At 40.9% G+C, this 15,272-nt stretch overlaps 1 protein-coding gene across 2 annotated transcripts in view; it reads right to left on the reverse strand.

Moving 5' to 3' along the window:
• The window catches only part of Slc39a8 (solute carrier family 39 member 8), a 57,240-nt gene that overhangs the window by 12,068 nt on the left and 29,900 nt on the right, over positions 1-15,272 (reverse strand). For both annotated transcript variants that reach the window (XM_048456820.3, XM_048456823.3), the window contains exons 4-6: positions 11,347-11,516; positions 9,714-9,836; positions 8,897-9,067 (exon numbers count right to left, since the gene is read on the reverse strand). In XM_048456820.3, coding sequence (XP_048312777.3) covers positions 8,897-9,067; positions 9,714-9,836; positions 11,347-11,516 — 464 coding nt within the window. The remainder of the gene's footprint in view (positions 1-8,896; positions 9,068-9,713; positions 9,837-11,346; positions 11,517-15,272) is intronic.

Genomic DNA, 15,272 nt, shown 5'->3' on the forward strand with positions numbered 1-15,272 from the left:
CTTCTCTGAGTTGCCATGAAGGTTTAATGAAGTCACGTTCATTAAACTCTTTGTTATTCTAAGACATATGACAAAAAAATACAATCTGGCTTTTTTTAGTCTTCTGATGCCTGCTGACAGAATTCAAAAGCAATAATATCTCAACCGCTCCCAAAAGAATTGGGCTCCCTACTGATTAGAACTCAGAACTTATCATACTTTTTGATAAATTAGACCACATTAAAGGCCAGAGAAATCACCACTTGAATAACATAAATGAGGATTCGTTAATTTAATGGGGTTGAGAGTCTCAGAAGAACTAAAATTCTCTAAAGAAAAAAAAAAGCAGACACATAGAAAGATCAAAGTTACCAGTCAATCAGTGATCTGGTTCTACCCTGAAGGTCCATTTGTTATGAATGGGCACTTAAGTTGCTCTCCAAATGCCTTCCATTATGTTTTATTCATTATCATTACCTATAAGGCAGCAATTACTATAAAAATGAGGTTTCTTTAATATGGATGTTTGCCTCAGACATAAACTAAATAAACAGCATTATAGACAAATGTAGGTATTATTCAGTTGTGTGTGTGTGTGTGTGTGTGTGTGTGTGTGTGAGAGAGAGAGAGAGAGAGAGAGAGAGAGAGAGAGAGAGAGACTCTAGTATGTAACATAATGACATCAGACCCAAAATCATCTTGGCCAGAGCATACTTCATCTGCAGAGTACTTTAGCTTTGTGGTTCTAGCTTGGGATGTTTACTTTCAATATACATAAAAATAGAACATAGATGAATTAAAGCATTAAACAAATTCTGCCTCCCAAGAGCTTTACCAAGAGTCATGGATGCCATTCACTGAACCACAAATCTCCTTTTGCTTAGCAAACTTTCCATCATGCAACCCACGAGGCCAACGTTAACTCACCGGGTCCTGCTTCAGTATTTCCCAAGCTGCGGGGTGCGGCATGGAAAGAATAGAGCACAAAGTGAATCGCTTTGAAAGCGGCAGTGAAAAAGAGAAAGAAACCTGCTTTAGCAAGACCAATAATGACGCGATAGAATCTTTCACAACGCAATCTTTAAAAATAAAATCAAACTTGAGAAAGCTGGTGCTGCAGACCCACTGACACTGGGGTATGTGTGCAAGTGTTCTGTGGCTTGTGCTGGCTTGCTGTTGGGTTCTCTCCACGGCACAAACTAAGCAACTCTTCTGATATCTAGAATCATTTACTCAAACCTCTCCCTTCTTTCTTTATTTCCCAAATTAAAAACAAAAAAAATGTCTGGCACTAATTTTCAACTTTTGATCAATCCACATGCATACTAGAGCAACATAGCAATTCTTCATGATACTAATGGGGGAAAATTAGCTTGACATAAAGCCTAATTGAGTAAAACCTCACTAATTTTTCTAAATAGGGATAAGTCTTGCCTGATTAGGGAAAACCATTTAGTGTAGGACATGTTTAGAGAAGTGCGTTCGCACTGATTTCAGAACTCCCACTAATGAGCAAGGCTGCAGCAGCACAGACACAGGCATGGGCGAGCCTTAAGAAAAAACCACCACCATCTACAGGGAAATGCTATGGCCTGACAGCTACGTAAGAGCATGTTGTTTTTTAGACTGATTTAAAATAGTACACAGGGCCAGAGTGTGGCTCATTCCTGCAAGCCCAGTATTTGGGATCACTTGGAGAAATCCAGCCTCAAAAAAAAAAAAAATACTGTTTTAATTTTTAAAATAGTAAATACTTGCTATGCGGCCGACCACATGAATGCAGAATGGAACTAAAAGAAAAAAAAAAAGAACTAGTTGATAATATGTCCATTTGAGGCACATTAACATTAGGAACCCCAGTTCCTTTCTTCTAAACCAGTGTAGCCAGGTGGCCTCACCTCTAGTAAGTGGAGATTTTCCTTTGGGAAAGTTTCACCCAAGAGCCTCGTTTATGGGCAAAGCAAACAAGGCTGAAATTGAGCCCCATGCTGGAGACAGATATATGGTCAATGCTTTTAGTGGCCCAACATTTGTAACATTTGTAATATAACAAACCAAAGGGCAGAGAGTGTGTTCCTCCATCCCTCTGACAGTTTACCAGGACTTAGAAGATCACCAGAAACATGTTAGATACTTGGAAAAGGCTTACTGGGTGACTTCATGTGTTTAAATCTGTAAGGCTTTCGCAGAGATCCAAGCATCTCAAAAACACTTTTTATCTATGGAGTATGACTTTAAATCAGCTACTGATGTCCTCTGTCTCCCTGACATCACCTACTTTGTGGACAAATCCCACGTCATTGTACCTCAATTGTACACATAACACACAGAGTAATCAACTTCTGTAAATGGAAAAGTAATTTTTTTCTCTTTCTACAAAATAAGTAGGAGACTGGTTGCAGACAGTCCGAGGAGTGAGCCAGATGGTCCCTCTAGTGGCCAGGCAGTGCTAACACGCCACCAAGGACCTGGTATTCCTAGGGAATCACGATCAAGCAACAGCAGTTATCCCCAAGCTGTGTGTCCTAGAGGAAGAAATGTTCCCCCGGATCCCTCCGTCTCAGAGGAAAGAACAAACCAACCTTGTAGGGCCCGGGTCTGCCCCTGCTCCTGGGGTACATCTTGAGGACAGTTTCTGGTCAGCCAGCTAAAACATTCTGTTGGTTCCTGTGCTCCCTCTGCCCCGCCTGGTGATTAGCTGTAGGGCAGTGTTTCATCTTTTGTATGGTAATTTCACACCTGCCTGGGGGGAAATCCTTGTGCCGCAGCGAGATATTTAAGGATTTCCCCAAAGCTGAAGAAACGGCATTTGGCTGGTCTTTCGAAAAACCCAGGTCTCTTCCGTGTTCTTTCAATCTCCAGGCCCTTGCCCAACTTGCGTGTGGTACTGAGAGGGTAACACAGTACCGGGTGTTACACAACCTCAAGGCGGGATGTGTCCCACGATCTAGTGACAGCTAAGTGACTGGCTGCACATTCCACACCCACGTCCCCTGTCACACAGACTGCTGTGTTTCCCACTCTCTAGGTGCAAAGAAATCTCAGAGTTTGTCTAAACGCTATAAATGTAAGTCTCAGCTACCTTCTGACATCTGTGATAAATACATGTTTTGACGATAACGCGTTTTTAAATTGTCAAAAGCTATTGGTTTTATATGACGGAACACAGACAAAATACTAGAGACTAACTAAATTTAAGCAGTCTGCATGCTGATGATTCTGTGATAAGCCAGACTGTTTGAAAAAGATAAAAAAAAATACCTCATTCCTTAGGTATGCATTTTAATTATTTTATAATATTTTTTCAGTCTCCTTATATTTCATAATGAATCAAGACTCATGCTATTAAAATTTAGATTACTATTAATTTGTGTCCTATCAATGTCATATCAAGTTAAACTACTTTTCATAACTTATAATTTCAATAGTTTCTTACTATTTCAATTTTGAAAAAAAAATCTAACTCTGTTGAAACATTAGCATCTGATGTTGCCAATTCAATTCCTGAACTTGAATTCAAACAAACCTCAAGTTTTTTTAGACTATGTTCTAGCATTTCAATGGAGTCATCTAGAACAAATTGCCTTCATAACATTCAATATTATAAAGCACCTTTTTATTATGACCACTATAGCTTACCTCATAGCACCTGCTGCTTCGTGAAGTCATACCAGGCCCTTCAACTTTGTTTCTTAAGCTCTACTTAACATTTCTATATAATCTAAAGAACATAGAAAAACGGCAGGATGATGTGGAATGTCCTTCTGTACTCTGTGAATATGTATGTGTCCCATTGGTTAATAAAGAACCTGTTTTGGCCTATGGCAGGATAGAATATAGCTAGGCAGGAAATCCAAGCAGAGCTAGAGAGAGAAAGGAAGCGAGGTGGAGAGAGCTGCCAGGGAGCCGCCCATAGAGCAGGATGCCAGAACACCACAGCCACTTGGCAATATATATAGACTATTAAAAATGGGTTAATTTAAAAGCGAGAGCTACCCAGTAATAGCCTAAGCCATTAGCCAAGCAATTACATCACTATTAGCCTCTGAGTGATTGATTATTCTTTAACCAGTTGTGGGAACCAGAGGGCAGAAAAGAAACCAGTACAATGGGCTCAGGCAATACAGAGAAAAGCCTCCGGCTACAGCAGTACACTGGCTAGTTTATGTAAACCTTTGTTCTTCCATGACTATCCCACCAACAAAATATTCACAAAACAGACCTGACAAAATATCAATGCTGTGCCACACATGGGTGGTGCATACTTTTAATGCCAGTGCTTGGGAGGCAGAAGCAAGAAGATCTCCAGGTTCAAGGCCAGCTTGGTCTACAGAGCATGTTCCAGGACAGCCAGGACTACACAGAAATACCCTGTCTCAAAAAGAAAACAACAACAGAAAAAAGAAACAGAAAGAAGAAAACAAAGAAGGAAGGAGAGGGAGGGAGAAAGGGAAGGAGGGAGGGAGAGAGAGAGAGGAAGAGAGGGAGACAAGGAAGGAAGGGAAGGAGGAAGGGAGGAAGGGAGGGAGGGAGGGAGGGAGGGAGGGAGGGAGGGAGAAAGGAAGGGCAATACTATTTGTTCAGTTCATGGCAGAGCCTGATTCATAGGTATCATCCAAGGCCATATCTTCTCTTCCGTCATCACCAAATGTGCAGTTCCTGGAAGTACGCTCTAGAATTCTAACCTCATTCTTACCTGTCCATGGAGTCATTTTTCATGATGGTTAGAAATTCCAGTCATTTCTATCCCAAAACTGGAGGAATCACACCACAGGTGTACCATGCTAACACACAATTTCGTATCATTGAAGTCCCAGTTCCCTTATGTAGGACATGATTGACTACTTAATACATTATCAGAACATTCTTTTCTTAGATACCTTCATGGGTGGCTCTTGTCATTACCTAATCCTCTGCTGACCTCTCGAGGGACTCTTTTCCTGACTGTTCTATCCACAGAAGCCCCCACATGTCAGCCACCAGGTTTTATTTCCATCAAAGGATGTTTTGTATTTTCGTAGCTTCTTGCTTCCCTCTTTGTTAACTATTTCCACTACATGAACTAAAAGGCAGGAGAATATGTTTGCCTTGAACCCTGGGCCTGGATGCTGAATAAGAACTCAGTAAATATGTATTGAAAAAATTAGTGAAAACCTATAGAAGTCTAGCACAAATAGTCTTTTTTTGATTGATATTTCTAAACCATGTAAAGCAGGACGCCTTTGTCATGGTGACTAGATTACTGGAAACTTCCTCAGGCAGAGCTAATGCTAAAGTAAGAGTCTTAATATCTTAGCTAACCCAAGCTTTTGAGCAATTTGATTTGTTAAAAAGAAATGTATGGGGGGACAGAAAGATAGATCAGCAGGTAAAGGTGTTTGCCAACAGCCTGATGACCAGAGTTCAACTTTCAGAACCTGCTGTGAAACAATCTTTATACACTGTAAATATGCATTATTTTCATTGGTTAATAAAGAGCTGACTGGCCTATAGCTGGGCAGGATGAAATTGGATGGGAGAGTCAGACTATAAGAATGGTGGAAAGAAGGAGGCAAGAGTCTTGGGAGTCGCTAGCCAGACTCAGAGAAAGTAAGACATGTATAAAATGAGGTAACAAGCCATGAGCCACGTGGCAGCAAGTAAAGGAATAGAAATGGGTTAATCTAAAATGTAAGAGCTAGTTAGTAACAAGCCTAAGCTATCACCCAAGCATTTATAATTAATAATAAATGTCTGTGTGGTTATTTGGGAGTGGCTGGTGGGACAGAACTGACCGGCAGTCCCTATGAAAAACTCCACCTACAAGAACCTACATGGTGGAAGAAGAGAATCAACTCCCACAACTTGTTCTCTGTTAATGCAGTCACTAAAGAATTGGCCCTTTAAAGAATTGGAAAACTTCATTATCCATGCATCATTTGACAGAACCTAAAGATCCCAATGGAAACCCTGTTCAAGTCTGGATCAGGGTCACACTCTTCCATGAAAGAGCAGTCCTGCCAGACCTGGTCCTGTTCATTTTAGGGAACACAGAAAAATCTTCCTCAGGATAAAAATTCAAATCAGGTTTTAAATTCCACAGCAGAGTGTCAACTTGGCCAACTGATACCTGAAGGGATTTTTGTTCAGTTTATTGGTTTTTGTGGTGCTGAGGATTAAATTTAGCCTTACCCGGAATAATCAGATACTGCCACACTGAGATATATCCCCAGTTTTTTTTCTTAATTTTTTTTTTTGTTGTTGTTGTTTGGAGATGGGATTTCACAAAGTTAGCCAAACTGGCCTTGAACTCACTGGAGTTCAGACAAGCCTTGACCTTGCAGTGTTCCTGTCTGAGTCTCTTAAGAGTTGAGATTATAGTCCCGTGTCTCCGTGTCTGGCTTAAAACAATCATTAATCAGTGTTTAAGTTGGCAGCATAGTTGACTGATTCTTCTGGAATTTTCATCAAAGTTCAGCCATGATTTCACAAGGATCCATTATTTGCCAAAGCCTGCGTAAGGCAGCTAGGATTTAGACACACAGTGGAAGGCAGGTTTTTCTATTGTTCTCCATGTCCCCTCTACTGTGCCCTGCATGACCATGTCCTCGGAAAACAATATTCTTTATCTAATCTATCTCCTCTTAGTAAAATAAATATATATTGAATGAAGAGTTGATGTCATCATCTTGCTTCCAGCATTGTGGAGAAGAAAGAACATGGAAGAACATGGCATCAAATAGCCCAGTGCAACCCAAGTTTCAAGTCTCAGAAGTTTAATGTCCTTGGCTTGATTGACATCTCTGAGTAGCCTTACCTTAACTGTGCTTAGCCCTAGAGGATCAGATAAGGTCAGCCATCAACTGTTTCAACACTGACCTGGAACACTTAGAAAATGTTCACTGTAACTCCTTAACTATTACAAGAAATCATCTCTTTGAACATTAGCATGTTCTCTTATAAATCTTAGTTAAAATCACCATTCATTACACAACCTGAGATAATTTCCAACTAGTTTAATGATAACACACAGCTGCTTCAAACACACTTGAGAATTTACCTTCATCAGGTGGGAGAACAATATCACAAAGAGTGTGTTCTTTCCAGAAGAAAACGCTCATGTTTCTTTTGTAACAACCTCTTGCAAATATTTCTTTTCTGCCTTTTATTTTTCTTGATTATTTTGCCTTCTTGTCTCAATTGCTCGTTTTTCTATTGCTCTTGACTTTGGAGCGTGGGAATCTGCATTGACTGGATGGGTCACACTGAAGATTCCCCCCTCCATCCGCCCGATGATAATTACAGCGCACACCAGCGGCCTGGTCCTCCCAGAACCCTTCATTAATCTACAGCCTGCCCCATCTGTATTCTATATTGGGTTGGTTAACATCTCGAAGTCCTAGAACCCTGATTAAAACAGTATTTGTCCTCTAGTTTATAGCGGTGGTAAGATTAGTCTACTGTTAAAGTCACACCTGGAGCACTCAATAAAATGTTAACTGTAAGGATGATGTAAATTTTTCTATTTAGACATTTCTGTATTCTTAGTTACAAGCATCGTTGGTTGCACTACAATAAGTTACTTCCTGTTGGCTGACTACTAGTTTTCCTGCAAAGCCCATTGAGGAGCTTGACCACCTAGACACCTAGTTTAGTCTAAAGTGGCTTTCTAACAGAAAGTGGCCCAAAAGAGTGCTTACAAGGAACTGGGGGTTTGAGAATAAGAAGTCAGTTTCATCCTAAATGCTGAAATTATAAAATGTAATTCCTAGGAGCTGTCAGTGGTTACGTGTCCTTGTGGAAGGAGACCATCCAGGATGAGAGGAACAAAATGATGCTGAGACATTTGCAGAGAGAAAGAAGGGTTGCTGGTGATGCTGATGACTCCAGGGTTCTTGCTGGCCTGGAACCTTGGCTTTCTCATACAAGACATTGGGTTTTTTTCCAATAATTAATCGTTTGGTCACAGACAATTTGAGTTTGACTTCTATCACTTGAAGTAAAAATAGCCACAATACATAGAGAGTAATGATGTGGGATTCCTCTCTGTATGCTGTGAATACCATTGGTTAACAAAGAAACTGAGTTGGCCTCCTAGGGTAGAACAGAGTTAGGCAGGGAAAACTAAACTGAATGCTGGGAGCGGGAAGGGTAGAGTTGGAGAGAAGTCCCATAGTTCTCCCAGAGACAGATGCAGGATGGAACTTTACCCCGTAAGCCACAGCCACGTGGTGATACACAGATTAATGGAGATGGGTTAAATTAATATGTAAGAGTTAGCCAATAAGGAACTAGAGCTAATAGGCCAAGCAGTGATTTAATTAAGACAGTCTCTGTGTGATTATTTCGGGTCTGAGTTGCAGAGCAACCAGAACGACCAAGGAGCCTCCTTCAACAGAGTAACCTCTACTTTCAGTAGTTGTTACAAAAAAGTAGGTGAGATAAAAAAATCAATAATTGCCTCACATATTACCTAGTGTATAATACTTGCTTTAAAATGGTATCCATTAATATTCTTCAGGCAGTGCAAATATAAATTCTAAGTCAGTTAATTAATGAACACAACTTTTAAAACCTTCCATCTTGCAGTTCCAAAAACCACACAGAGGATCCTTTGGTTTGGGATCTTGAAAGAACTGAAGTGTCAGAAATGTCCTGAATTAACTTTACTAAATATGTTATGTGAGTCTAACTGAAAGGCTCATGTATGTTAAACAACCTTAGAGGACAATCAACCCCAAGACCAAGAGTCCATGTTCCTTCAACGCATGTATTAAAGCATCCAGATGGAGAACAGAAAGAATGCAGGCTTGTCCCACGGAGGTAGGTGTGTCTAACACATACGAATGTGTGAAACACTGACATGACGATAACCCCCCGCCTTTACAGTGAAAAGCACGCGGCAGAGTAAGAGAAACAGGCAATCGGCAGAGCATACCTGGAGGGACACCACACTGACGGTGTCAAAGGGGATGTGTCCGTTAGGTTCTGTGACAGCAGGGTTGGCGTAGCATGTCACACCGTTGATTGCAGGTAACGGCAACGTTTTGGGCTGATGGGCTTTTTCTTTAGAACCAAAGTCATCATTCCCGAAGTGGGTATGGTCATTCTACATGTGAATAAAACAAGAAGGTTATAAGAAGAAAGAAAGGGCTGGAGAGATGGCTCAGAGGTTAAGAGCACTGGCTGCTCTGCCAGAGGTCCTGAGTTCGATTCCCAGCAACCACATAGTGGCTCACAACCATCTGTAATGAAATCTGGTACCCTCTTCTGACCTACAGGGATACATGTAGGCAGAACACTGTGAAGATAATAAATAAATAAATCTTTTTTTAAAAAGAAGAAGAAAGAAAATGATCATGTAGATATGAAGGTAGTCCCCTGTTTTTCATTTTATAAAAGAAAAACTTTTATATCTATCTATAATGCAATCTCTTTAAAGTGCTAACATTTCTCCCTTAAACAGATTCTCATGTACTAGATTATGTGGCTATTTTCAGCTTTCTGTGTGTTAGGAGATATATATGTTCTTATTTGAAGAATATAAAGGGAATACAAATTATACATAGCTATTATTTTTGCATTGAATCAGGGTTAATCGTTCCAAATACACACGTAAATATATTGATTTTTTTTAAATTCTCTTTATATTTACTAGTATACGAGTCAGACTGTTCGTACAGCTCACAATTCTTGCCTTTGTTGGGGATCCTGGGAAAGCAAGACATCAAATGTCTTCGGTCAAGTCCATTTACCTGTCCGTACGTTTTCAGTAGCATCTTAAGTGTTCTCTCAACAAAGAAAAGCATGTAAAATCCACCAAACACAGCAACCGCCTTCTCCACATAATTGTCAATTTTGGGATTAAATCCAAATGCCTAAGGATGGAGAACAGGACAATTCAGACAAAATCAAGTAGTTTAACTGATTTCTGGAAAACAAGACCATAATCTCTTAATATGCAATTTTCCCCAAAGTTGTAAGTCCATCCTCACACAAATACTCTGAAACATGAGTAACCAGATCACATGTGATGTGTTAAAGCCTTTTTACTAGAAGTCACCCTGTGAACTAAAACCACCAGATCTTACAGGCTCCTGTCTGGAACATCCACAGCAACATTTGCCTTAAGTGATTTCTGAAGCAGACAAGATGCTAAATACACACACACAGAACACTGCACTGTGCTAAATGTACCATACAATGCATTTGTAAAAAAGAGTGTGCTTTGTAATTCTCATAATTAGCCAATTGAATGGCTGCCCTCAAGTCACTAATCTCTTCAGATTGTCAGCTTTCCTCTTCACAATTGAGAGGCTTTGGTACGTATTTCTCTGAGGCTCTTTCTAGGTAAATATCAGTCAAATCTATAGCTCTAAGAACATATGTCTCGTTTTTATATACAGATGAAAAGCTAGAAGACTTTTGTTATTTCCGGAAACTTTCAGGAGGGGCGTGGCCTGAACACTACCTTCGCTTTGATTGGCACTAGTCTCTCCCTCTTCACATGCACGAAATATGTGGGGAGATATGGCTCCCATATGAATGGATTTCTCTCATTGGCATCTGTGGCTTGTTCTCTTCAATGGTCTCCTTCTTTCCCTCTCTTATTTTCCTTCCATTATTTCTTTCTTTTATATGGCCATAACAGAAACTAAATTAAACATGCACATCTTATATTGATTAAGTGAATAATGTACTATAGTCATATCAAGTAATACACTTTAATCAAAGAAAAGCATTAAGTTGTTCTTTTTTCTGTTTTTTGTTTTGTTTTGTTTTGTTTGTTGTGGTTGTTGTTTTGAGACAGGGTTTCTTTATATAGCCCTGGCTGTCCTGGAACTCGTTCTGTCGGCCAGGCTGACCACGAACTCAGAGATCCACCTGCCTCTGCCTCCCGGGTAAAGTTGTTCTTTATTTGCTGGCCTATGGCTGATTTTACCCTCTCAGTCAATTGAAAAAAAGGGGGCGAGTGGCCTCTGTCAACCACGCACAGTTACTCTCTCATCTTTCAGGCCTGTATACTTATGTGGTAAGTATAGGGAAGAATTTGTAGTCTACCTTCAATAATTTGGACATTTGATAATCTATAGAAAACAATAAACAATCAAATTGCAGAAAACTTAAATTTGCCAAATGAAAGGCAGAATGAAGTGTGGAGTCTCCAAGGTGCCCTAGCGCTGTCTGAGCATGTCCTGATGCCTTCCTAGGCCAATCACTATGTCTCTGACTCCAACAAAGCAACCTTTGACACTCGCTGTGGCTCTATCCAGAGCCTTATAGGCCCATCATAAAATGCTGCGAGGGTTATGAAGGCTAAAATGCACAACGTACTAAAAGGTTCAAAATAAGCAATTATTCACAGAAGCACATAGCCCAATCCCTTACCTCTGGAATAAGCTGGAAAATGGCGTTTGAGAAAAGGGTCCCAATAGCCAACCCCACGAAATAAGTTAGAATCTTGGGGAAGTACGACTTCTTTATCAACGGGGTCAAAATCAATCCCAGGAGAGATGCCAAATTAATAATTGTCACCGACAGGATTCCGTAGATCCAGACTACAGGTATAAGGGAGAAGAGTAAATGTGAGTTACGGCCAAGGAGCCAACTGCATTGCTACACAATAACCTGCAACATTTCTTCTTTAAAGGCTTCAAAAGTACCTTCTTCGAAACTAAAATTCTCATTGAAAGTCATACAGAATATTGAGAGCATACATACAGCAGACTGAAAATTAATAGAAATGTTGGTAGGAGCTAGGGCTAAAGGGCAGTTGGTACAACCCTTGCTTATCATGCAGAAGGCCCTGAGTCCAGTCAAGCATTTCATAAACTAAGCATAGTGGTGCATGCCTGTGATCTCAGCCCTTGGCAGGTGGAATTAGGAGGAGAACCACTTCAAGGACATCTTCATCTACATTGCAAGCTCAAGGTTAGCAGAGGCTATGGATAGGAGAGAAGAGAGCAAACTGTGCTTGTGGCTGAAGTTGCCCTACACTGTAGTGCGCAAACTCACTTTGCCAGGCCCAGATGAAGACCTGAGAGATGCTAACAACACAGAGAGGTGGTTCATCTTTCACTCACATACCATGTATGTGGTGTGTGTGTGAGGTATGTGAGTGGTGTGTATGTAGTGTTTATGTGTATATGGTGTGTATCGTGTGTGTATGTCGTGTATTGGGGGGTTGGGGTGTGATGTGTGTGTGGTGTGTGTGGTATGTGTGTGGTGTGGGTAGTGTGTGTGTGGTGTGTGTGTGGTGTGTGTGTGGTGTGTGTGTGAGGTATGTGAGTGGTGTGTATGTAGTGTTTATGTGTATATGGTGTGTATCGTGTGTGTATGTCGTGTATTGGGGGGTTGGGGTGTGATGTGTGTGTGGTGTGTGTGGTATGTGTGTGGTGTGGGTAGTGTGTGTGTGGTGTGTGTGTGGTGTGTGTGTGTGTACATGGTGTGTGTGTGTGGTATGTATGTGGTGTGCATATGTGGTGTGTATGAGTGGTGTGTGTATGTGGTGTTTATGTGTGTGTGGTGTGTATAATGTGTGTATATGGTGTGTTGGGGGATTGGGATTAGGAAGTGTGTGTGCTGTGTGTGGTATGTATGTGTGTATGTGGTGTGTGTAGTATGTATGTGGTGTGTCTGGTATGTGGTGTGTATATGTGTGTGTGTGTGTGAGAGAGAGAGAGAGAGAGAGAGAGAGACATGTTTCCAACGAAACATGGCCAAGTGTTGAGATCTTTCTTTTTCTGTTTTTTTATTCTTTAAATCAGAAGAGAAAAAGAATCTGTTCCTGCAGTCCTAGAGACACTCATGTGCACTGTCCACCTCACCTTTCTGAGTTCACAGCTCCACCGTTGGCATGTGATGACGGACAATACACTCTTCAAGGATGCTTGAAGTGAGAATCTATGATTCTTACATCTTATTTAGATTAAATAGCACTCTGTGAACTTATCCAAAAATAAGGCAGTTTTGGACCTTTAGATTACTGCTAAGATATGATTAATTTCTCTCCTAAAGGAGCTAGTTTATCATCCAGTAACTGTATATAACAGTGTGGTTTATAAGGCAAATGAAAGGCAACTTCAAAAAACTAGCGCAATGTAAGATCACTGAAAAATGAGACTATTTTATCTTCACACCAAAATGTCAATATAAATCTGTTCAGACCACTTTTGTATGATGGCACCCTTTGAATTAGATTTATTTTGATTTTTTTTTAGTCCCATGAAAGAACTTGAATTCAACTTGCAAGCAGTGAAAAGTTATATTCAAATTTTTATACCTTTGGTTGTTTTCAATTTCCTGTGAGAAAGATAAGGGCCGGGGAGTACAGTAAACCTGTGGACACTTGTGCTGTGGACGCTTGTGTGTGGACACTTGTGCTGTGGACACTTGTGCAAGCAGCTGGGGGCAGATCTGCAGAGGAGGGTGCTTGCTGCACGGCCATGGAGATTTTCGTTCAACTCTCTATCACCCACATCAAAAGCTCATGGCTCCACACATGCCTACAATACCAGTGTTTCGAGAAACAGAGACAAGGAGAACTGCCAGGACTTGACTGCCATCAGCCTAACTCCAGGCTCAGCGAGAGCTCCTGCCTCTAGAGACCAAGGTGGAGAGCCACAGAGTGGGACAACTGACTTCCTCCACTGACCCCAAAATGCACACATAAGGGCACTCCAACCCATACATGTATATAGTCTCCACACATACACCCAGACACACATGTACATGTGCACACACAGAAAGATCAGACATAATCCTCTCAAGCTGTACCAAGTACTGTTCCAGTCACTGCCATACATTGGCTCATTTTGGGGCTACCCACAATTCTGTGACGAAGGAGCGATGATTACACCCAGCTTGCACATAGAGGGACTCAGGCAGAAAGACACTGAATAATTGTTCAAGACCATACATACAACCACATTCAAATAAAGCTATTAAGTGCCGCCCCGGATGACAATGCATTGCCAAACAAAACAAGTTAGCTGAGGCAAGCACTCCATTTCCTTTACTGGGTTTTCTGTCCAAATATTTGGAGCCTTTCTGATCTTGTAACTGGAAACTGTTTACTTTCTGCTTTATGACTTGGTGATGTTGACCCAAAACTCTCTCTCACTTCCTGCTTTCTCCTTCCCTGTTCTCACCTCCTGGCCCCACCTGACATAGAGTAACCTGAACAGCTGAATCTCTCTCTTCTTCCTCTCTGTCTCTCTCTGTCTCTCTCTCTCTCTCTGTGTGTGTGTGTGTGGGTGTGTACGTGTGTGTGTATGTGTGTGTGTGTGTCTCCCCTTCCATCATTAGCTCTCACTTTCACTCTTTGCTTTTCTGACACACTCTTTCTCTGTGTCCCAGACTGGCCTTGAACTCATGGTGATCCTCCTGCCTCAGGCCCCGAGGTTCTAGGATTGTGGGCCTGAGCCACCACACCCAGATTTAGAAACACTTTGGAATCTCAGTAGCTTTCCTTTACTGGTGATACTTCCTGAAACTGTGGGCAATACACAAACCAATATTGTTCGAGGTACTTTACGAGTGCTGTTATTTAATTCTTACAGCAACACTGTGAGAAAGGAGCTACACTCGTTGAGGAAACTGAAGTAAAAAGAGGTCAAAACAGGCTCCCAACAAGGCCAGAAAATGGACTTCGAAATCTGTGCCTTTATTAGCATGCATTCCCAGTAAGTGCTAGTATATTAAAAGTTCTGTTGCATTTGTTTTCAAGAGTAAAGTATAAAGCATCAAACTATAAAAGGCTTATAGAAATGTAAACAAGCTCTAGCAAACCCTTGTAATTCTGGCATCTCCTTCCATCTACAAATGCTAAAGGGTTAGCAACTCCATGCTTTAGAAGTTCATCTAAAAACACTTTAGTTTCCTTCTACCTTCTATCACAACTGCAGACAAATTGACAGGCTTTAAAATAACACAATAGGCAAAAGGTGACAGAAAACTGACTCATCAATTAAGCCAAATAATAAGCAACCTGGCTTAAAATCAAGAAGTGGTTGCGTACAGACAAATAAAATTATCTTTATGATGTGGCTGTAAACATAAAACTCTCTAGAGCACTGGTTCTCAACCCGTGGGTCTCAGTCATATATCTGCATATCATATTTATATTACCATTCATAACAGTGGCAAAACTGCAGCGGCAATGAAATAATTTTATGATTGGAGGTCACCACAACATGAAGAACTCTGTTAAAGAGTCGCAGCATTAGGAAGGTTGAGAACTCCTGACCTAGGGGAACAAAGCAGACTGCATGTATGGAGAAAGTGGGAAGGGGGAAAGGAGGGCAGTTTGGGGG

Source organism: Myodes glareolus, chromosome 17 (assembly GCF_982192425.1).
Source record: "Myodes glareolus chromosome 17, mMyoGla1.1, whole genome shotgun sequence".
NCBI lineage: Eukaryota > Metazoa > Chordata > Mammalia > Rodentia > Cricetidae > Myodes > Myodes glareolus.